The 23,251-nt window shown below is 39.5% G+C and overlaps 1 protein-coding gene across 1 annotated transcript; it reads left to right on the forward strand.

The window, feature by feature from the left end:
* Positions 1-558: 558 nt before the first annotated feature.
* LOC127547372 (C-type lectin domain family 4 member K-like) lies at positions 559-18,749 on the forward strand. The gene is made up of 7 exons (XM_051974254.1): positions 559-727; positions 11,121-11,168; positions 12,456-12,542; positions 14,384-14,485; positions 14,727-14,878; positions 15,387-15,505; positions 16,464-18,749. Exons 1-7 carry the CDS (start codon positions 664-666, stop codon positions 16,627-16,629), a joined length of 738 nt encoding a protein of 245 aa, XP_051830214.1. The 5' UTR covers positions 559-663; the 3' UTR covers positions 16,630-18,749.
* Positions 18,750-23,251: the final 4,502 nt, after the last annotated feature.

Below are 23,251 nucleotides of genomic sequence, written 5' to 3' on the forward strand. Positions count from 1 at the left end.
TTTCCTATACCATGCTGCCAGAGTTGGATCTAAAATCTTCTCAACAGGTAAATATAAAGTCCTACTCACGGGTTGAACATCATCAGTACCAATACAATATGGCTTCCATCACACTCCTGAGACAACCTGGTGGCTGAATGGCAAAGCATCAGGCAGATCTGAGTTCAGATCCAGTCTCAGACATTTATTAGCTGCGTAACTCTGGGCAAGTTATTTAAACTTCTGTCTGCCTCAGTTTCCTCATCTCTAAAATGAAGGTAATAATAACATCCACCTACACGTTATTATGTCAATCAAATATTTGTAAAGTACTTTATGTCTGGCACACAGTAGGTGCCATACGAATGTTTTCTCCCTTTCTTTCATATTTCACCTTTTTCCCTTCGTAGAACGGTAGTAGCCTTGTGGCTTCAGCCACAAAGAGGAAGAATGTCCACTAAATCAAGAAAGAGGAAGAAGGAGAAAGAGAAACACGCCCTTTCGCAGGATGGGGGAGGGGGTGCTAGTCACTGACTCACAGAGCCTCTTGACAAAACACTGAGAAAAACGTAATGGATTTCGAAGTTTTCACTTCTTCTTCCCATTGTTCTGATGAGAAAAAAGGTGCTGATGTCCCCGTCAGTGTCTAGAGATAGGTCAGGCCACCCCTGAAGAGCCAGCAGGATGGAATTGGATGGGATCTATGAAAATGTGACCCAGAGAAATGCAGTGCCCCAGGCTGGAAAAGGTAAGCCCTCAGGCTAAGCTGGGATCCTTGATGTCCTTGGAGAAGTCAAGTCCCTAGAAATCAGGCTCTTCCATTTATAACTGGAAGGGACCTTAGAGATCCCATTCCAATCTGGCTAATACTGGGATTCTGAAGCAGATTGTCCTGACTATCCAATGTCACTCGGCAAGTCCAGTGATCTATCCATCATACCTCACTGTCTCGAGGCTAATGAACTTCATCCATGGAAAGGGCTGGGAGGAATGGAAGAGAGGCTAAGGTTTGACAAGCTACTTGTTAAATATATATATATATATATATATATATTTTATTGATCATGTCTCCTAAACTCCCTTTATGGATACTTTATACTTTGTACCCTGTATCAGTCAGTCAGTCAACAAATTTTTCTTAACAATAGGACTTATAGTATTTTAAGGTTTGCATAGCACTTCATGTTACCTCAGTTGACTTTCACAACTGGGAGATGGGTGCTATTATTATTCCCATTTTACAGATGAGGAGATTGAGGTACAGATAAATTGTAACCTACCCAGGGTGACACAGCTAGTAAAAAATCTTAGTCTGTATCTCAGCTCAGAGCTCCATCCACTATGATGCTGAGCTGCATAACAAATTCAGTCTTAGTCAGACCATAGCTAGGATATCTTATTCAGTTTTGCATTCTGGGAAGTCAGTCAGCAAGCATTTATGAAGTGTGTACTATATGCCAGGCACTGAACCAAGGACTGAGGTTATAGAGAAAGGCAAAAACGATTCCTATCTTCAATTTCCTTACTGGTACAATGGAGACAATAACAGACTCTTCCTCTCACAGTTGTTAAAGAGGATGAAACTTTCGTATTTTGCAAACCTTAAAGTGCCAAGTAATTGCTATCTATTCCAATTCTTTTTCTAATAGGGGAGATCAATATAAAAAGATAGAGATCTATAAGGCATATATAGACCAGGTGGGAGATAATGTCCAAAGGGAAGGTACTAGAAGGAGAAAGAAAGGGGATATCCTCCTACAAACAGTGAGCTTTGTTTGAGATAGGAAGCCAAGAAAATTAAGAGTAATGAAGACAGAGAGCATCTCAGGCAAGGGCAACATGAAATGACATGGAGAGAGGGGATGAAGTGACATTGTGATATGAGTTTTGAAGGACTCTGGAAACTCCAAACCAGAAATTAGATCCTACATCATAGAATTTTTTTTAATTTAATGCACTTTTTTTATTACATGTAGAATGTTGAACCCCTTCCTTATTAGAGAAAGATTACAATAACATAAGTTAACTATGTAAAGGGGGATATTTTTCAACTCCATTGAGTTCATTTCAGCCCACCAAGGGGGCATGGAAAGAGAGGAATGGACTGAATGTAGAGCAAAGAGCTGAGGAAATTGTGCTTGGAGCTGATCCAATGACTAATTGAGTTTTGAAGAGTACAATTAGAAGTTTCTCTTTGATCCAAATGATGAGATCAGAAAACCACTAATCACATATCATTAGAATTTGGATAAGAAGGCAGGGGAGGCTGAATGACCACAGTGAAGTTGGTTTCATTATCCAGGCAGACATGACTAGACAGAGAGGAAAAGGAGCATTATTACACGACCACAGGAAGAAAAAGGTCCTGCTCTACACTATGCCAGGGGTTCCTGGATAAGACAGGAAACGGGGTGGTTAGGCAACAGAACCCAGAGCTGAAAGAGTGGAGGAAAGGGGAGTCCTAGCTCCAATACCTGCCAGCTGTGTCACTAAAGACAATTCAGCATCCCTGAATGTATCTATCCTTTCCCTGAATACTGAAATCTGCCCCCTTTTCAGACTTAGGGTCTGCATTTAACTATCTGGCTCCCTCTTCATCTCAACCATGAATACTGTGATATCGTGAGTCCCTCGTCCCCAACAATTCCATTGTTTCTGTTTGAGCAACAAGTTTCTTAAAGAGGCTTGGGCTCAGGCTCGCAGTTTCTCTTGTTATTTGCTCCACACTTAGAAGCTTAAAATTATTGGTGAAGAAAACCATAAGCTTATTATCTGCTCTGCTTTTACAAAGACAGAACTACAGCAATTGTAAGGATCATTGAAACTCCCATTACTAAAAAATCAAGTTTTGAGGACAGAGTTGAGATGTGTTTCCCTAGCCCTTCATTTATTTTCTCCTATAAAGGGGGTCTGTAGGATAAACCCTAACAATATTATTTTCTCTCCCATTCCCAGAATCCAGGATTTCTTTAAAAGAATATATCCTCTTAACATATTATAATATATTATAATAATCAATAAATGAAAGGCTAAGGAATAATTAATAAATGAAGAGAGAGGATGACAATTATTAGTGTATATTAGCTATAATTAATGAATCATTACTCATTTCATTCTAACTACTCTTTCTTCATTGATACTTTACCCTCCTTATCACAGCTTCTAACTATGAGTGTCCCTCCTCTAAGGCTCTGTCCTAGGCCAGTTTTTTTCTTTGTCTGTCTGTCTGTCTCTTTGTTTCCCTGTGTGTCTCTATTTCTGTCTCTTTGTCTTTCTTTCTCCATTTTTCTTCCTTTTAACATTCTTTTTTTATATTGAATCCCAAATTGTCACCCTCTCTCTTGTCCATTTCCTATCCATTGAGAAGGCAAACAATATGATATCCATTGTTGTTGTTGTTGTTGTAAAGTCATGCAGAACATATTTCCATATAAATGCCACAAAAATGGGGGGGTAATAAAAATAGTGAAAAGAATGGACTTCAACTTCAACTCAGAGTTCATCAGTTCTCTCTTGGGAAATAGCATTTTTCATTGTGGAGTATTTGGAATTATCATGGATCACTGTATTGATTAGAGTAACTACATCCTTCACAGTCGATTATTGTTACTGTGCATAATGTTCTCGTTCTGCTCATTTCGTTAGAATCAGTTCATATAATTCAACTTAGGTTTTTTCTGAAAGCCTTGCTCTTGTAATTTCTTATAGAACAATAGTACTCCATCACTTCTTTAGCCATCCCTTGATGGATGAGTATCCTCTCAGTTTCCAATTCTTTACCATAACAAAAAGAGCTGCTGTAAACATTTTTATACAGATAAGTCCTTTTCTTTTTCCTTTAATCTCTTTGGGATACAGACCTAGAAATATGAAATTGCTGGATGACACTTTAGGCATAATTCCAAATTATTCTCCAGAATGGTTGTATCAGTATACAACTCCACTAAGAATGTTAGTGTCCCAATTTTCCCACATGCCCTCCAGCATTTGCTAGTTTTTTTCTGTCATATTAGCCAATATGATAGGTGTAATGATAGCACAGAAAGATTTTCATTTGCATTTCTCTAATCAGTAATGATTTAGAGTATTTTTCATATGACTATAGATAACTTTAATTTCATCTGAAAACTGCCTGTTCATATTCTTTGATCATTTGTCAATTGGGGAAATGACTTATATTCCTATAAATTTGACTTAGGTCTCTATATATTTTAGAAAAGAAGCTGTAAAAATTGTTCCTAATTTCCTGCTTTTCTTTGAATTTTGGCTTTGTTTATGCAAATTTTTTTTTGATCAAGATTATCCATTTTATATCCTGTGAACTTTTCTTTCTTATTTAGTCATAAACTCTTCCCTTATCCACAGATCTTACAGATAATTTTTTGATGCTTCCACAATTGACTTATCATACTTTATGTCTAAATCGTATTTCTATTTGGACCTTACCTTGGAATGTGGTATGAGATATTGGTCTATGCTAACTTCCTGCCAGATTGTTTTCCAGTTTTCCCAGCAGTTTTTGTCAAAAAGTGAGTTCTTGCCCCTGAAGCTTAGATATTTATGTTGATCAGACACTAGATTATTATGATCATTTACTTCTACATATTGTGTGCTTAATATATTCCACTGATCTATTTCTTAAATAGTACTATGTTGTTTTGATGATTACTGCTTTGTAATATAGTTTGAAATCTGGTTGCTTTCTATTTGGGTTTCCTTCCTTTACATTTTTTTCCCATTAATTCCCTTGATATTCTTGACCTTTTGTTCTTTCAGATGAGTTTTTTTAAGCTCTGTAAAATAATTTTTGATAGCTTAATTGATATGGCGCTGAATGAATAAATTAGTTTAGGTAGAACTGTCTAAGCCTAGTATGAGCAATTAATATTTCTCCAACTTTTTAGAGTTGTGTGTGTGAGAAATATCTTTAATTGTGGACTGTTTAAACCTATTTTAAATGGAATTTCTCTTTCCTTCTCTTCCTGCTTGATTTTATAGGGAACATAAATATGATAATGATTAAAGTGGGTTTATTTTTTATCCTTCCATTTTGACAAAGTTGCCTATTATTTCAACTATTTTTTTAATTGATTCTCTAGGATTCTCTGAGTATACCACCATACCATCTGCAAAGAATGAATGCTTTGTTTCTTTTTTGCTTATTGTTATTTTTTTAAATTTCTTTGCTATTATCAAGTATAATATTGACTGGTATTATAATGACCTGATATATTTGGAAAGCTTTTAGCTTATTGCCATCACATATAATGCTTGCTTTTGGTTTTAGAGAACTATTACTTTTTTTAAAGAAAAACTCCATTTATCCCTATGCTTTCTAATGTTTTTAGTAGTGATGAATATAATATTTTTTCAAAAGTTTTTTCTGCATCTATCAAGTTAATCATGTGATTTGTTGTTGTTATTGCTTTGGATATGGTTAATTACATTTGGAATTTTTCTAATATGGAACCAGCTTTTCATTCCTGCTATAAATTCCACCATAGCTTTTGATTTTTATTTAATGTAATTTTTGTAGCATCATTCTAAAAGGGTGCATTTGATATTTATGCTTTTCTGCATTTGTGAAGTTTTTTTGTGCTTTAATACATAAATCACCTTTTGTAAAGAACCCATGCACAGCCAAGGAAAAGGTATACTTCTTTCTATTTTCATTCAATTTTCTCAAGATCACTATCATATCTGATTTTTTTCTAAAATTCTATTCAGCTCCTTGATCTCATTCTTATTTATTTTATTGTTAGATTTATCTACTTCTGAGAAGAGTAGTTTGAAGTCCTCCACTAATATGGCTGTATTTATTTTTTCTATAACTCATTTAACCTTTTTTTAAAAGAATTTGGATCATATGCCATTTGGTTTGCTTTTTACTTCAGCTGAAGCATAATTGATTTACTGTAGTATCTTATTTCAACTCTGTATGTGGTCTCTCTCAAGTGTTTTTTGTAAACAATTTATTGTTGGATTCTGGTTTCCTATCCTATGGAAGCTATCTGCTTCCATTTTATAAATAAATTCTTTCCATTCAAATTCACAATTGTGACTACTAACTTTCTTCTTCATCTTATTTTCTTCCTTATCTTCCCCCGCCTCTTTTTTTCCCTTGTCTGCCCTCCAAAGTCTGTTTTCCCTCTGGCCACTGCCTCTTAATCCAATTTCTCTCTCATCACATACTTTCTTTCTCTTAGCCCTTTTCTCTCTCACTTTTCTGTTGGGTACAATAGATTTTTTTACTAAACTGAGTGTGTGTGTGTGTGTGTGTGTGTGTGTGTGTGTGTGTGTGTGTATACACTTCTTCCTTCCTTCAACCAATTTAGCTGAGAGTAAGGTTCAAGTATTGTCAGGTCCTCCTTGCCTTCTTGTCCCCTCCATTACAAAAACTTTTACTTTTGTAACTTTTTTATGTATGATAATTTTCTCCATTTTTCCTTTCCCTTTTCCTTCTTCCAGTGAATTCTTCATTCTTACCTTTCCATTGTTTTTTTTTTTTTTTAGCATGCAACATAATCAACTTTTATCCAAATGCTTTGTCAATATAAACTCCTTACAAATGCCCTTATAATGTTAAAGTAGTTATATGTACTATCTTTCCATATAGGAACATAAATAGTTTAACCTTAAGTCATTTTTTATCTTTCTTTCATGTGAACCTTTTTGTGATTTTCTTGAGTCATATGTTTGAATGTCAAATCTTTGATTCAGCTCGGATTTTTTATCAGGAATATTTAAAAGTCCTCTGTTTCATTATATAATGTTATTTTTCCCTGAAGGATTATATTTGCTTTTGCTAGGTAGGTTATTCTTGGTTATAATTCTAACTCCTTTGTCTCACAGAATATCACGCTCCTATAATGTGATGGGTGCTAAATTTTGTGTGATAATGACTATGATTCCATGGTATTTGAAATGGTTCCTCTCTGGACAATTGTAGTATTTTTTTCTTGACCTTTCCTCCCAACCTCCTGAGTTGTTGGGTTGAAAAGCATCTCATCTCAATCTTCTTTTGGTCGTACCACTCAAGAATTTGATTTGACACATTATATTAAAGTTGTTCGGAGGGAAATGTTGGGAGAATTCAGATGGAATGTTCTCTTTACTCCATCCTCTTCCTCTTTGGAAAGTGAGAGACAGACAGACAGACAGAGACAAAGAGACAGAGATAGAGATCCTAATAAACCCCAAACTAAACACATAGTCATTCCTTCCAAACACACCCTTTATCCAAACTCCCTTATTTCTGCAAAAAAATCCCCATCATTTCTCAAGTGTCCCACATTATTAATGTCAGAATTATCCTCCTCGGCTCCACCCCACATATTAGCTAAATGTGCAAATTAAGCCCTTTCTATCTTCAAGAGAGCCCTCATGTATGACCCCTTCTCTCTGCTTAGACAGCCACCATCTCTGTTAAGGATCCCATCAAATCTTGTCAAGCCCTTGACAATGGTCTCATGATTAGTCTCTCAGCCCTGCCTTTCAGGTCAGAAGAATTAGTTCAAAACTCACTTCGGACACTTATCCCCATGTGAACTTGAGCAAGTCATCTCTTTTCTCTTCTCTAGACCTCAGTTTTTTCATCTGTAAAATGAGATTGGCCCTGGAATCCCTTCTGGTTCTGAACAGATGAGCTCATGATCCTAGAATGAGAACTTCTTAGGAACAGAGATGATTTCTTTGCCTTTCTTTGTATTCCCAATATTTGACTCTGGACAAATTACTCAATATCTGTCTCAGTTTTGTCAATTCTAAAATGTGGATAATAAAATCACCTACATCATGGGGTTGTTCTGAGAATCAAATGAGAAGATATTTGTACACATTTGTACATAAAGTGTCTTTCAGGCAGAATGCCTGATACATAGTAGGCATTTAATAAATGCTTATTTTCTTCCTTTAATAAATGATAGAAACTTACCATTATCCACAGGATTAAATATGAATTCTGTCTAGCTTGTAAAGCTCTTCACAACCTGGCCCCATCCTATTTTCAACCTTCTTGGACCTTCTTCCCCTTCCTATATTCTACAAGCCAAAAAAATCATCCCTGCTATATTTCTTACATGCAACCCTCAATCTTTCATCTTTGTTCATTTGCTCAGGATATCCCACATTTCTGGAGTACACTTCCTCCTCACCTCCATTTAATAGAATCTCTCTCTTTTTTCAAGATGGAATTTAACCACTACAGTCTTAATCAGGGGGTATCACGCTTTAATCTGGCAAAACCAATATTCTCCTTTTCAAATAGATTGGGTTTTTTTTAATACAGATTGTTTAATTATTTCTATGTGCCCCCAGTGTCTAGCAAAGAGTCTCATGACACAATAAATTATAGATATAGATATAGATATAGATAACTATTTTAAATCAGTACATATAAAAGTTCCATCTTTGCCCCTAAAATCTTTGGTTTCCCCCACCAGATTTTCATAAGTCTTAGCAATACTTTCTTTTTAAAATCATTTTAATTAACAAAATCTATCTTCTCTCTCATCTCAATCACCCTTTTCCAATTGAGATTGAAAGAGAAACGCTCCTCTGCTTATATAGTCAATGTACAGTCAAACCAAATTTCTGCATTGATGACATCCAAAAAAATGCATCTTATTAGCACCGCTGTATCCTTCACTTTGCTTGTAAGAGATGAGTAGCTTGTTTCATGAATTCTCTGGAGTTGTGAGTGGTCATTACAATGAGCCTTTACAATGTTGTTGCCATTGTATAAACCCATCTTCTAGTCCTGTACACTTTATTCTGACTCAGTTTGCATGACTCTCTCCCCACCCCACCCCCAGTCTCTCTGAAACCATCTGCTTCATTAGTTCCTACAATAAGATAGTATTCCATCACATTTATTATCACAACTTCTTAGCCATTCCCAATTGATGGGCACCCCTTCATTTTCCAATTTTTGTCACCTAAAAAAAAACTATAAATATTTTTGTACCACCTTAGTTTGTTTTAATTAGGATTTACTTCCCTTTATCTATTCTCTCTCTAATGCCCATCTCTCCCTTTTCTCTTTTCTTTCCCATTTCCTTTTTAAGTGAAAGATATTGCTGTATTCTTCCTTCCTTTGACTAACTCAGGTGAGATGTGAGTGAATTTCAATTGTCAGCAATTTCCCCATTCCCCACCTTTCTGTATTTATGTTGATGTCCACTTGTATGCCCTGATGATAATGTGAGATTGTTTCCTAACTTTTCTTTTCCTTCCTCATCTCACTTAGTTGTATTCCTCTTCCTCTCTTTCTATTCTTCTCTTAAATCATTAATTCATTAAAAAACTATTTCTAGATGTGATGGTTTAGAACCCACTTCTCTTTTTACCCCAGAAAGCCATCACTGGACATAGATTCTCCTCCTCAATCTACCCAATCTAAAACACTGCCAGATGGCACCAATGCACAAGGAAGAGATGCTCCAGTATGGATTTACCCTTGGGCACCATCTCTTCCTTGAGTCTCTGTAAGTCAAGTTCCAGTCCAGTCCTTTTTTGTACCTACAAATTTCTGTTATTATCCCTATGCCATGCTGGGCTGGTAAAATGACTTATGATGACTTTCTCTTGGATTTCTCCACCATAATTTCTAGATTTCTAGAGTTAAGGGAAGGAGACTTCAGTGTTTCCAGTAAAAGGATGCTATTCTATCATCTTCATTTTTCCTTTAACAACACTTACTCATTCCCCCTGTCCAAAACACTCTAAGTAGTCAGCAGTTATTTAAGCTGATGAATTGTCAAAACTTTTTTATCATAACCCAGATACTTGGGGAGAAAAGAGACCCTCTATCTCTTATATGAAGTTTAAAACATGGCCACCCCAGCACTCCTCAGAATGGAAAGAAACAGTAGCCATTGAGACTCAGTTAATTTTCCTTTCACCCTTATTGGATACTCACTCATCTAAAGACATTTATGATTCCACATCATCATAAACACAAGAAATAGCTTCCCACAGAAAAGGTCCAGCTCCCTTCTCTGCAAAAAAAAAAAAAAAAAGAAAGAAAGAAAAGAAAGCCTTAGATGTATTTATTAATTCCAAAAATTCAGGGATCTCTATTCTTCTCTTCCTTCTCTATATCATATCTCTCACTCTCCAGCCTTGTAGTACAGGTTAGAATTCAACAGCTAGTAAACATTTATTAAGTGCTTACTATGTTCCAGGTACTGAGCTAAATACTGAAGATATTCCCTAATAAGGGAGAAAACATGCAAACAGACATAGACAGAGGAAGCTATATGTAAGATAAACAGAAGATACTTAACTGAGAGAAGGCAAAGGAGTTGGAGAAGACTTCCTATAGAATCTGGGATTTTAGTTAGAACTGAAAGGAAACCAGAGAGATCAGTAGTCAAAGCAAAAAAGTCAGAGCCTTCTAGACATGGGGAACCACCAGCAAAACCACCAAGAGCTGGAATAAGGAGCATTTTCTTTGTGGGACAGCCTGACCAGAACCAGTGGATCAAAGAGTACATGATAGAAAATAAAGTGGAGGAAGACTAGGAAAGTAGGAAGGGGCTAGATTATGAAGGGTATTGAATTCCAAACAGAACACTTCCCTCTGCCTCCTGGTCTTTTTTTTCTTTTCTATCTTCCCCAAAGCATTCTTCTCTTTTTTTTTTTTTTAAGGAAAATTGCATTCTTCCTGGTAATCTGGTATAAGGAAAGAGTTTCTCCTCCTACAGTAATTAATCAAGGAAGCAAGCAAGCATGGTGAACTTTTAAATATGTAAACAAGAAAGTTGATAATTTGTGATCTCCTCATGAGGTCTGTAGCTCTTGATTAGGGCAAGAAAGAAAGTAATGTGATTGACTAAGGAGATGAGTCATTTTTGTTGAGTCTATATATAAAGTATATATATTGAGTCTATTTATAAAATGGCAGTTAGTCTATTGGTGATTAATGTTCAGTCCATTAATCCATAATCCATTCAGTCCAGCCTCAAATTAGAAGATTTCATTTCTGGAGTTGAGGATTCTAGGCTGAAAAACTACATTTTAGAAATTGGGGGTGATGATGAGAAAAAGGGGAGAAGCAGGAATGCAACTAGAAAGAATTTCTTGTTAGAAACAGCTTGGATCAAGGAATCCCCTGATGGGCTTGTTCTTTCTTTCCTCAGGTCTATCCCATCGTTCCTACAACCTAGGTCAGAGCTCTAATGTTTTGGGTAAGTAAGAATGGAGGAGTAGATGAATGGACAGATGGATGGATAGATGGGTGGAAAAATGAATGCATGGATAGATAGATTCTGAGAGCTGCTGAGGGAACCAGACCCTGGTGGCTGGGCTCCAGACTTGACTCTTGGGGAAAAGAAGCAAGAGCTTGGACCGCCTTTGGTCTTTACCTTGCCCTGGGCCTTGGACGTGGCCTTGGAGTCTAGTGAGAAGTTGAAAGACATATCACCAAGCTGCTCCGGTCCTAACCGAGGTTTCCTAATTGTAGATGGAGATCTAAGAGTATTTTCTGAGGCCATCTCTTAGCAGAAAGGTGAGGAAACTGGGAGTCTCAACCAAGGCTACCCAGGGAGACAGATTTGAAGTCAAAATGGCCCTAGAACCTGGACTCTGGCCACTAGCTCTTTACCTCTTTCCCCACGATGACATTTAGTGAAAGGAGATGGTATGATCATAGACTGAGATTTTGAGCAGAGGAAGGACACAACCAGCTTTATTTAATGTGATTACATTGCCCTTTGCACAGAGAAGCAGGCTATAAGTATAACTAGAAAGCATAAGGCCTTTGGACAGGTGGGACCAGGGACCTGGATCTCAGGTCTGTGCTGAAGAGATAATGATACAGTAGAGAGAATACTTCCCCTTTCTCAGTGACGACCTGTGTGGTCTTTTAAGTCATTTTCCTTTTCTGTGATTTAGTTTTCTCATTGTAAAGGAAAAGTGGTCCCCTGCCCTCCAAGGAAGTTCCATCCCTAAATCTATACAAGCGGGGTAGGCTCTGCCCAGGATTGTGCTGGATCCAGCTCCAACCCTTTCTGAGACAACCGTTGCATTTTCTTTAGAATATGTCTCAGAGACTCACAAATCAGGACTTGACTGATTGCTTTGTTGATTGATCAGACTTAAGGAAATCTGAATAACACAGATTATTAATTACATAAATAACATAGATTAAGCCTAAAAGTGTGTATACATTCACTCCCACCAGCCCCTGTCCACTCCCAAAAAGAAATTAGAACCTAGTTGTTAAACATTTACTGTCACATCCCTGTGTTGCTCTAAAAACAATGTTTGAGCTCAACAGCTCAGTAGAAGGCCCAAGGCCCATTATCCTCAAACTGGAACCTACCGATAACAACAGAAACAACGGTCATTATGATGAAATTGTAATGTGGGCAAAGGGCTTTACATCTCTTAAGAGAATCATTATATTCGAAGCTCTCCCAAGACATTCTCTCCAGGTCTTTTTAAGAACTCTTTCCTCTCTTTCCTCTGTCCAGCCAACAGAAGACCTTGGATCATCTATACCACCCTGGCCCTCTTGCTTCTGATCCTGGTGGCTTCCTTGGCAGCTGTGACTTACCTGTGTAAGTGGACCCATCCTCCCCCTCCACCACCCCCCTCTAGGGCTCTAATCCTCATTCTCTGCTTAAATGGAGAGAAAACAATAGAGAAAATCTTATAGAGGAGAAGATTTTAGAGTCTAAACCAGATGTTCTTGACCATTTTGTGAGTTCTAGTTCCACTGGATAATCTGGTGAAGTTTCTGGCCCCTTTCTCAGAATAATATTTTAAAATAAAATAATGATAAAAATAATTCTATCTACCTCCAGAAAGAGAACTGATGAACTCTGATGCAAATCAAAGTCTACTTCTCCCACTATTCCTGAAATAGGAAAATATGTTTTGCATGAGTTCACATGTATATTTGATATATCATTTGCCTCCTCGGGAGGTGAAGGAAGGGTAGGAGGGAAGGAGAGAATTTGGAACTCCAAATTTAAAAAGAAAAGAATGATAAAATAAATAATGTTTTTCAAAGAATGATATTTTAAATGTACAAAATAAAATACATAGGATTACAAAGAAAACGAATTACATTCAAATGTGGTGGGAAAGGGACACTACAACTCACAATTGTTTATATTTCCTTTTCTATATATACAGTGCAACAAAAAAAGCTTATAAGTAGGGGGGGATGGGCTGAATAGTCTCTGGGTCCTCTGCTCTGAAGAAAAACAAAATCAAGTATAAGGGACTTGTCCAGGGTCACAACAGTAGTATGTGTCAGAGGTAAGACTGGAACTTCAGCTGTACCTCTGACCAGTTACCCATGCTTCAGTTTAGAGCTACGCTTGTCAGAGTGTGCTCTGAGTGACCTAAGCCCTCTTTTAGGGAATTTGTAAGGTGAAAATAATTTGCACAATAATACTAAGATGTTTTAATTTCTAAAGGGGTAAATATTGTAGCAAACAGTAAATACTACCATAGTTGTCATTGTAGTTGTAATAGTTGTTGTAATTGTAATAGTGAAAATTGATAGAGATATTCAGGAGAGTGTTGGAACCAGCTCATTCAGACTGGTGAAAGACAGTTGTTAAATGATCATGGTGAGTATCAATATCTTGGAAATAAGCAAAGGCTACAAAAGAAGACTAATTTATTGGTTTGGGGTTAAGAAAGTGATGGTAAAACTATTAATAATGGGAACCAAAAATGTAGCACATGTACATTTCCTCTCCCCCTTCCCCCCAAAAAAAGCCTGTTGTTAAACATTTCTCAGTATGCTGCTGGATATAATCTATGTAAAAAAAAGCTCTTTGGGGTCTTCAGTGATTTGTAAAAGCCCAAGGGTGCTGGTATCAGTAAGTCGTACTGCTCTAGCACGGATGAGAAATCCTCCTGCAATGTTCCATGGAGGCCTAGAGTTGATGTGAAGGCCCCCACACAGTTCAAACTGGGAAGAGTCGGGGCTGGATGGGGAACAGGGTCTCCTGTCCAGATGCGAGCGCAGCTCACGAGTCGGGTAGGGGTAGGAAGGGGGCAGGTAATCTCCAGAGAAGTTCATAGTGGAAGAAGAGTAAGATTTCTATCTGAACACAGATCTCAAAGCAGAGACCGCCGGGGAGGGAAGGGCGCCCTAGTGCCGAATGAACATCGCCAAAACCTAACCAGAGTTCTTAGAACAGTGGAAGGGCGATGGGCCTCGGAGGTGGGAGACCTCCCTTCCAATTCTGCCTTTGATGCTTTTTAATTGTGTGTCTCTGGGTGAGTCACTGGACTTTAGGATCAACATCTGTACAATGGATATCACAATACCTGTGATCCCGACCTGGCTCTTTCCTTGTGAATGAAATGAAGGCAGACAACATTAGGGCTGAATTGGATCGGCCCCTCCAGGCCTTCTCTCTCCATCCTTTCCTCCTAGATCTCCAGATGAAAACCATCAACACGACCTCAGAAACTCACAGGTGGAAAGCTGACGCTGAGAAAGCCAATGCTTCCCTCGTCGCCCTGAGGAACCAAAACAGTGAGTCCGCTGGTCCCTCCCCAGTGCCAGGGGAAACCGGGTCCGGTCCCTGGTCTGGAGGCTTCAGATGGCCAGTTAGATTGTTCCTCCTTCTTAAGGTACAGGGCTCCTCTCTCTGCCCAGGGACCTCTGATCAGACTCACACGTGGGAAGAGGGGGTATTCCCAAAGGTCCTGACCCCAGAAGTCGGGAGTTAAGACGTGCTCAGTTCCCGCTATATTCTTACTCTCTTCTTCCCAAGAAATCCTGAAGCAGAAACTGTCCGAGATTTACACCGTCCACAAGGGACATCTCTATTACTTTTCCTGTGATGTAAAGCCCTGGGATGCAGCTGAGGAGACCTGTGTGTCCAAAGGCTCTCACCTCACCTCAGTGACCTCTGTGGATGAGCAGGTCAGCGCCATTTTGTAGGGCCTAAAAGTGGGAGGTGGGACATCACTAAGTCATTTCTATGAGCAAATCACTTCATTTTTCTTTTCTTCTTCTTCTTCTTCTTCTTCTTCTTCTTCTTCTTCTTCTTCTTCTTCTTCTTCTTCTTCTTCTTTTTCTTCTTCTTCTTCTTTTGCTGAGGCAATTGGGGTTTAGTGACTTGCCCAGGGTCACACAGCTTGGAAGTGTTAAATGTCTGAAGCCAGATGTGAACTCAGGTCCTCCTGCCTTCCGGGATGGTACTCTATCCACTGTGCCATCTAGCTGCCCCCAAATCACTTCATTTTTGACTGGCCAAGTCTTAGATTTATTTGTAAAAGTAATAGTAACCATTTGCAAAATTTAGAATGCAATTTTTATATATTACCTCATTTTATCCTCATCTCAACCCTGGAAGATGTGTTACTATTATCCCCTTACACCCAAATATCCCTGTGTGCCCCCTTAACAGCACCCCCTTCTCAATCTCTAGGAATTTCTTTATAATAAAGCAAATGGTGTCCATTTCTGGAATGGCCTGAACAGAAAAGAAGATCAAAAGACCTTTCGCTGGTCAGATGGGACCTCATTTGATGAATCCAAGACCCAAGGGTGAGTCCACCCTGCCCAGTCTCCCAGACCCTCCCATCTGCCAAGAGCCCTTCGGAGACTCTGGGAGCTTTCTCCAGGGAGCCCAGGCTGAGGGGGAGTCAGGGGAAGGAACTCCATCCACATCCATTTGTGTCTGCGCTCCTTATGGACACGTATGCGCTGTCTACACGCACGTGGCTGAAGTTCTCATGTGTGCGGGCTCAAGAAACACAGAGGGGGAATAGGGCATGAACTCTGAGTTTGATGGGGTTCTGGCAAGGGAGACTGAGGCTGGAGAGGGGGGAGGGGTGACAGAGACAGGGGGCTCCTGGGGATGTCTCTGGGAGAAGTTAGAGGAACAGAGGTAGAATGTCCTGAGACACCTCCTGGGCCAGGTATCTGGGGCCAGGTCACCCTAGGGCTGCCAGGCTCCAGAACCAGACTAACACAAAGAAGGAAGTTTTCTATTAAGTTTTGGTAGAAAACTCTCTCTGTGTCTCTCTCTGTCTCTCTCCTCTCTCTTTCTCTGTCTCTGCCTCTGTCTCTCCTCTCTCTGATTGTCTCTTTGTGTGTGTATCTCTCTGTGTGTCTCTCTCCTCTCTCTCTCTCTCTCTCTCTCTGTCTCTCTTCTCTCTCTCTCTGTCTCTGCCTCTGTCTCTCTCTCCTCTCTCTGATTGTCTAACTCTTTGTATGTGTGTCTCTCTCCTCTCTCTCTCTCTCTCTCTCTCTCTCTCTCTCTCTCTCTCTGTCTCTCTCTCTCTCTCTGTCTCTCTCTCTCTGTCTCTCTCTGTCTCTCTGTCTCTCTCTCTGTTTCTGTCTCTCTCTCTCTCTCTCTGTCTCTCTCTCTCTCTCTCTCTCTCTCTGTCTCTCTGTCTCTCTCTCTCTGTCTCTCTCTCTCTCCCCTCTCCCTTCCTCCTTTTATTTCTCTCCTCCCTTCTCTCCCTCTTCCTCCTTCTCTTTCCCCCATCTTTCACTCTAGGTTTTGGAGAGATGGGGAACCAAACAACAATAATGGCAATGAGCACTGTGTCCATTTCCTGGGGAAAGAGCTCAAATCATGGAATGATCTCAACTGTGGGTCTTCCTTAAGGTTCATCTGTAAGTGGAACTGTGAGTCATCTGGAGCTTGCCAAGGATTATTATGACAAAGACACTGAATTATTCTGCTTTCCCACTTGTGAAAAGAGGGGAAAATCTACCATCCCTACCAGATTATGGGTTCCAGTTTCTTTCCCACTTGAAGCCCTCCCCAAGGATCCTAGAATGATCAGTACGGGGCTGATCAGTCTGACTAAATGATGTCTCCATCCCATCGGGCAGCCATCCGAAGGACTGGACCTGTCTGAGAATGAAGGACAACGATGAGAGCCTGACATGTGCTTCCTCCTTCCCCTCACCTCGAGCCACTTTCCCAAGCTCCTCTCCAAGACCGTCTCCTACAGAAAGCCTGTCCCAGTTCCACCCTCCCAGCCACCCGGCTGCTAGACTTCCACCTTCTCTCAAATTGCTTTGCATTTACTTGACATTTATCTTTTAGTTATTTTTATGTGAGTGCATTGTTTATCTTGAGAGAATGCAATCTCCCTAAGATCGGAACGCTTTGATTTTTTCATCTTTCTCTCTTTACGGTTAGCGCAGTGTCCGGTTGGGAGCAAACACTTCCAAAGTGTTTATTGATGGACTATTTAATGCTGAATCATAAAAAGAGGACTTTAAAGGAATTCTTATGTAACTGAAATAAGCTCGTGCTTATTTTCTATATTAACCAAATGAACAAATAACCACAAGAAGCAAATTTCTAATATCGACAAGGAGCCAAGGTGGATGTTATCTACAAAAGTCACTTTTAACACATCTGCAAGTCTTTAACCAGTTGCAATTACTGTAGAAAGTATCTGGGGAGCTCCCCTACCTAGGGATTAGGGGTGTAGGATAAAGTAGAGGGAGGAGGAAATCACGTGCAAAAGTTCCCTTGATGATGGAGTTTTCTCAAGAAGATTTCATAGCACTCAGGGAGAATATTCAGATATCAATCTCCTGGCCATCTCCTCTTGTTTAATGGCAACTAGATGGCGTGGTGGGTAGATCATTAGTCCTAGAGACAGAAGGTCTGTGTTCAAGTCTTTGGACAAATCATTCAATCTCTGTCAACCTTAGTTTCCCCATCTGTAAAAAGAGGTAATTCTAACACCTACCTCATGGGGTTGTTGTGAAGAATAAATGAGACAATATTTGTAAATTAGCACAGTGCCTGGCACTTAGTAGGTGTTTAATAAATGCTTTCTTCCCCCACACTCCTCCTGCTCCCCCATTGACAGCTGGGTGAATAAATCTAAAATCATATAAATTTTCAATATCAATATCAAATATTGACTATCAAAAAATCACAAATAAGGGTAGAAAGAGATTTTAGACCTTTCAGTCCAACTCTCTCATGTAACTCCCTGGCCACATCATCCCTCTCCAAAGACCTGGAGGATCTGAACCTTTCAGGTCTAGAACTCTCATCCTGGGTCCTCACTATTGTGATTGGGGATCTCCTCACCTGGTCAATCTAGGTCAGCTCCAGTCATGTCCCATTTTCCTTCACAGTTGACATCTTTGCTGAGTACAAACCCTCTAGTTCCCTCCCCACTCGTCCCAGTTACAGAATCTAATCAAGACCGCCATTGCTGTCGTAAATGGCGACCCACTGGCTTGCTCATGACTCCACTCCACATCCTTGTCATTTTCAAACAAATTACCCTTCTCTTATATGGGTGGTCTCCTCCTGATCAAATGCGAGCACCTTGGGGGCAGGGGCTGAGGTTGCTTTTGTGTTTGTACTTAGCCTAGTAACAAATGTATTTCATTTATTCAGTAGGAAAAGGTAAAATGATTTGTCCAAGGTCACAGATAGTAAATAGAAGAGATGGACTTTGAGCTCTAGACTGCAAATTCCGGGCTCTCTCCACTGCCCTGAGTTTCCAGTCAGGCATGGAACACCAGAACCATAGTCTTAACCACCTCTCTTTGTTATAAGACAGAGGAAATGGAGGCTCAGAGAAAATAACTTGAGTTCCACAGCTGTTAAGAGACAGAAGCAAGATGGGGACCCACCCCCGGGGGACTGGAATGTCTGGATCTCCTTGTGGTTCACTGGGATGTGTTCATGAAGCAGTCTTTCTAGAACGGGAATTCTGCACCATCTGGGGCCTGAACACAAATGGGCAGAGGATCCAAAGCATATGTGTAAAAACAGATTAAAAAACGACTTCACAGATCAGTTTACTTTTAGTCCTTTGTACTTTATTTATGCATTTATGGGACCCTGAGAAAGGGTCCCAGACCGACAGCAGCATCCAGGACAAAAAAATTAGTTAAGTCATAAACAGACCCACACACACACTCATACACACACATACAGACATATACAAACACAGAAAGACACACATACACATACATGCACCCACACAAGTATTCACACCTATATGTGAAAACACATACACTTATATACACACAAACATAAATACTCATACATACACACAAATATACATGAATACACATACATTCATATACACATGAACACAAATACTCATACACACATATATCCACACAAATATACATGAATACACATACAGTCACATACACACAAACACAAATACACACAGGGACACACAATGCACATACACAAATATACATGAATATACATACATTCATATATACACAAACACAAATACTTAAACACATATATACACACAAATATACATGAATACACATACACTCATATACACACAAACACAAATACTCATATGTACACACATATACACACAAATATACATGAATACACATACAGTCATATACACACAAACACAATACACACAGGGACACACAATGCACATACACAAATATACATGAATATACATACATTCATATATACACAAACACAAATACTCATACATACACATATATACACACAAATATACATGAATACACATACACTCATATACACACAAACACAAATACTCATATATACACACAAATATACATGAATAAACATACAGTTATATACACACAAACACAAATATACACAGATACACAATGCACATACAAAAATACTCATATATACATGCACATATAAATTCATACATGTATACACATGAATACACATGCACTCATATATATGTGTGTATGTACACATGCACACCTCGCACTTTATTGCTGACAGGAGGTCCAAGGGCTGCTGAAGACAAAAGGTGAGATTAAATGATCCCTATGAATTACCATGAGAGGACCATTTTACAGGATGATGTTGATGACTTTGCTTTTTGACCCATGAACCTAAAGGATCTCAAACAAACTCCCAGAAAGAGCATCCAAAGAGAGAAAATGGCAGCCTGGACAGTCAGTCAGCAGCCAGAGGAGACATCCAAGATTTGGGGACAACCCCTGAGTGGCCAATAAGGCCTGGGAGCTGCCCAGTAAATTATCATAACCACAGTACTTGATGTAGTGGGCTGGGACCCTGAATGGATTCAGAATTATTCTTTCTCTCCGGGCTTTTGACTCAAGGTTGGCATCCAGACAACTCTGATGAGACCCCCCACAAGAGAACAAGAGAACAGGAAGCCCAAGCCAACCGAGCAGTTCCAGTGGTAATAAATAGTTCGGCTCAGGAAGCCTCAAGTAAGAAGGAAATGGGCTGTCCCAGCTATGGCTGATGATGACTTAGCAGAGTGCCTGGCAAATAGGAGAAACCTAATAAATATTTATTCCTTTCCTCTTCTCCCTAATGCCAAAGGGGGTTGTCTGAGAAAGTCAAACTGTTAGGGACTGAGAAAGGATTTGAACCCCAGGATTTCCTGACTCTCACCTCTATGCTGAAGTACTCTAGACAACCCTGAGCAAATAAAAGATGGAAAAAGAACAGCTGCCCAGTTCTGGGAGCCATTGGCAGGAGAGATGAGGTTGCTCAGCCCAAAAGAAGCAGGAGTTTTGGCTGGTTAGAAAGGCAACAAATTAAATGCTAATGAATCACTTTAGAATAACAATGAGAATGTGTTTTTAATGGTGACATTTTGGAAAATTCCAGGAAATTTAAAAAAAAATAAAAGCCATCAGAATACTTTTGCTAAAAGGTTTTAGACCCAACACAAAGAAAGTTTGCTTGTTTACCTAGAATGAACCTGGTTTGAAATAATTCTCTATGAGCAGCTTTTGAGCCAGAATGGATTAAAAGCATTGCTCAGGTCACCCACACCCAACATTCAAATATGAATAGGAACGCCTTGAAACTAATGGGTGCCTTTTGGACAGGTTTGACCTTTTCTCTGCTGATCAAAAGAATAAGCAATTTTTGGCCTCCTTCCTGGGGGAGAAAAGGAAGGGAATAAGTATTTATTAAGTGCCTCCTATTTGCCAGGCACTGTGCTAAGTACTTCATAAATATTATAACTCATTTCTAGATTTAAAGCAAGTTCTTTCATCAGTAGACCTTATGATCAAGAATTTGACAGAAGAAACCAGTGGAACTGTTCAGGGATCTATATTACCTGACAGTAATCTTAGTTGTTGTCAAAGAGTACATGTGAGTCATATTGGACCCCATGGAAAATACTGTTCTCTCTACTGAGGTGCTTCCAAAAATTTGCCAAACCCTTATTAAACTGGCCACGATGGGGGGAAAAAGATAGACAAAGAGGAAAAATAGGCAAAAGACATTGGAAAACCATTGCACCCAGAGAGGCCCGAAGTCAAATGCTTTAGGTTGGTCACACCCCCGAGCCAGGAGCAGAAGATGGGATTCTGCAGCTTAGTCCAGTTCAAGGAGCATCCACCCCCCTCCAAAGTATCTAGAGCTGACGTTATAAAAGTAGTACCATAAAAGAATCTATAGAAGAGGACCTGTAGGTTCCAGAATCTCAAGCTCACACTCTTGGTAAAAAAGAACAGGAAATTCTTCATTCTGGAGACTTTAGAATAGATGCCAAGGTTGAAGAGGATGCCAGCCCAAGACAGAAGAAAGATCTCCCCAAAAGATAGTCAAAGAATGCCATTCTTCCCCAAATATTTCCTGTGGGTCAACTCCTCTAATGATAAGATCCTCCAAGCTTAGCTGAGTTGGTCCTTGGATTAAAGATAGTCAATGTCTGAGGCCATTTTCAGAAGTTGGTGGGACCTAGCTAAGCTTGGATATTAAGCTGGCAGAACCTTGAAAGGTCCATAATCTTCCACACTCCAATGGGAGCCCAATGAAAAAAAGGTCAAAAAAATGTAAACTTTCTATCTGCAAGGAGGGAAGGTAAGTAAAAAGATATTGCTAAGTTCTACAAAATTGTAAAAGGTGTGGAGAAGAAGGGTGTGATTTTGTTCCCCAAATGCTGAACACTCAGTGGAAAGCCCCAAAAAATAAATGTTGAAAAATTTAGAATACTAAAAAGAAGTAGCAGGAAATATGATAGAATATAATCAGGGAAAATGGTAGTATAGAAGCAAAGAAGATGGTAGAATGTAACAGGGAAGATGATAGAATGGAAGCCAGGAAGGTGAGACAATGTTAGCAGGGAAGGTAATACAATGTAAACAGGGAAGATGGTACCATGTAAGCAAGGAAGATGGTAGAATGGAAGCAGGAAAGGTGATACAATGTAACAGGAAAGATGATAGAATGGAAGCAGGGAAGGTGAGACAATGTTAGCAGGGAAGGTAATACACTGTAAACAGGGAAGATGGTAGCAGGTAAGCAGGAAATATGATAGACTATAATCAGGGAAGATGGTAGAATGCAAGCATGGAAAATGATATTCGAATGTAAGCAGGGAAGATGGTAGAATGCAAGCAAAGATTGTAGATGCTTTTTCTTTGTATTGCCAGAGCTCAGCACAATGCTTGATTAATAAATGCTTCCTAATTCATTGATTAATTATTGATCCTGTTCCATTCACGAGTGGTACAGACCATCTAATCCAGCCATACACCAGAATACTAGTGACTCCCCCTGAGAAACCTAGTCCCTGGTCTCCTCCCCACCAAAAGAGACACCAGCCTCCAGACCCAAAGCCCCACCCGGCACCACCCCCTGCAGTGGAAGTGACTCCGGGCTCTCACCCAGTTCTGTGAGCAGCTTATTTATTTATAAATTCTTTTGGCCATAGCAGTTTACAAACTGCTAAGCATGCAGGATGAGAAAGGGACGGGTTGGCATATTTATGAGAAAAGCAGCAGTGTGGTACAAGCGCTGACCTCCAAATCAGGAAGTTGCTGTTTGGTTGTTTTCAGCCCTGTCTGGCTTTTCATGGCCCCATTTAGGAGTTTATTGGCAAAGACACTGGTTTGCCATTTCCTTCTCTGGCTCATTTTTCAGATGAAGAAACAGGCAAACAGGGGTGAGGTGGTTTGCCCAGGGTCATAAGCTAGTGAGTGTCTGAGGCCAGATTTGAACTCAGATTTTCCTGACTCCAAACCTGCACTCTGGGCATTTTGATGTCATCAATGTGGAGGTTCTGGGTCTAAATTAGGAAGACCTGGGTTCAAGTCCTGCTTTCTATTCAAATTATCTATGTCACCTTGGACAAGTCATCATCTCTCAATGTTCCAGACCACTTTCTGAAACCCATATTCTGTGAACGATTGCCCACCTGCATTTGGTTTCCTTCCTTGGTTCACCTTACATTGATAAAATCCTAGATCCAGACCAAAAAAAGCTCAGGGCACCTCCTTTTAGAGGTGTCACAAGGCTCAGATGAGACCCATTAAATCCTTCTGGACCTTAGTTTCTTCCCCTTTACC

This window comes from Antechinus flavipes, chromosome 2 (genome assembly GCF_016432865.1).
Source record: "Antechinus flavipes isolate AdamAnt ecotype Samford, QLD, Australia chromosome 2, AdamAnt_v2, whole genome shotgun sequence".
Classification (NCBI taxonomy): Eukaryota; Metazoa; Chordata; class Mammalia; order Dasyuromorphia; family Dasyuridae; genus Antechinus; species Antechinus flavipes.

Excerpts from the sequence above, each read along its gene's own strand:
- LOC127547372 (XM_051974254.1), top strand. The coding sequence starts at position 664 with ATGGAATTGGATGGGATCTATGAAAATGTGACCCAGAGAAATGCAGTG. Across the intron at positions 11,169-12,455 it reads TCAGAGCTCTAATGTTTTGG|CCAACAGAAGACCTTGGATC; the intron begins GTAAGTAAGAAT and ends TCCTCTGTCCAG. Across the intron at positions 12,543-14,383 it reads GGCAGCTGTGACTTACCTGT|ATCTCCAGATGAAAACCATC; the intron begins GTAAGTGGACCC and ends CTTTCCTCCTAG.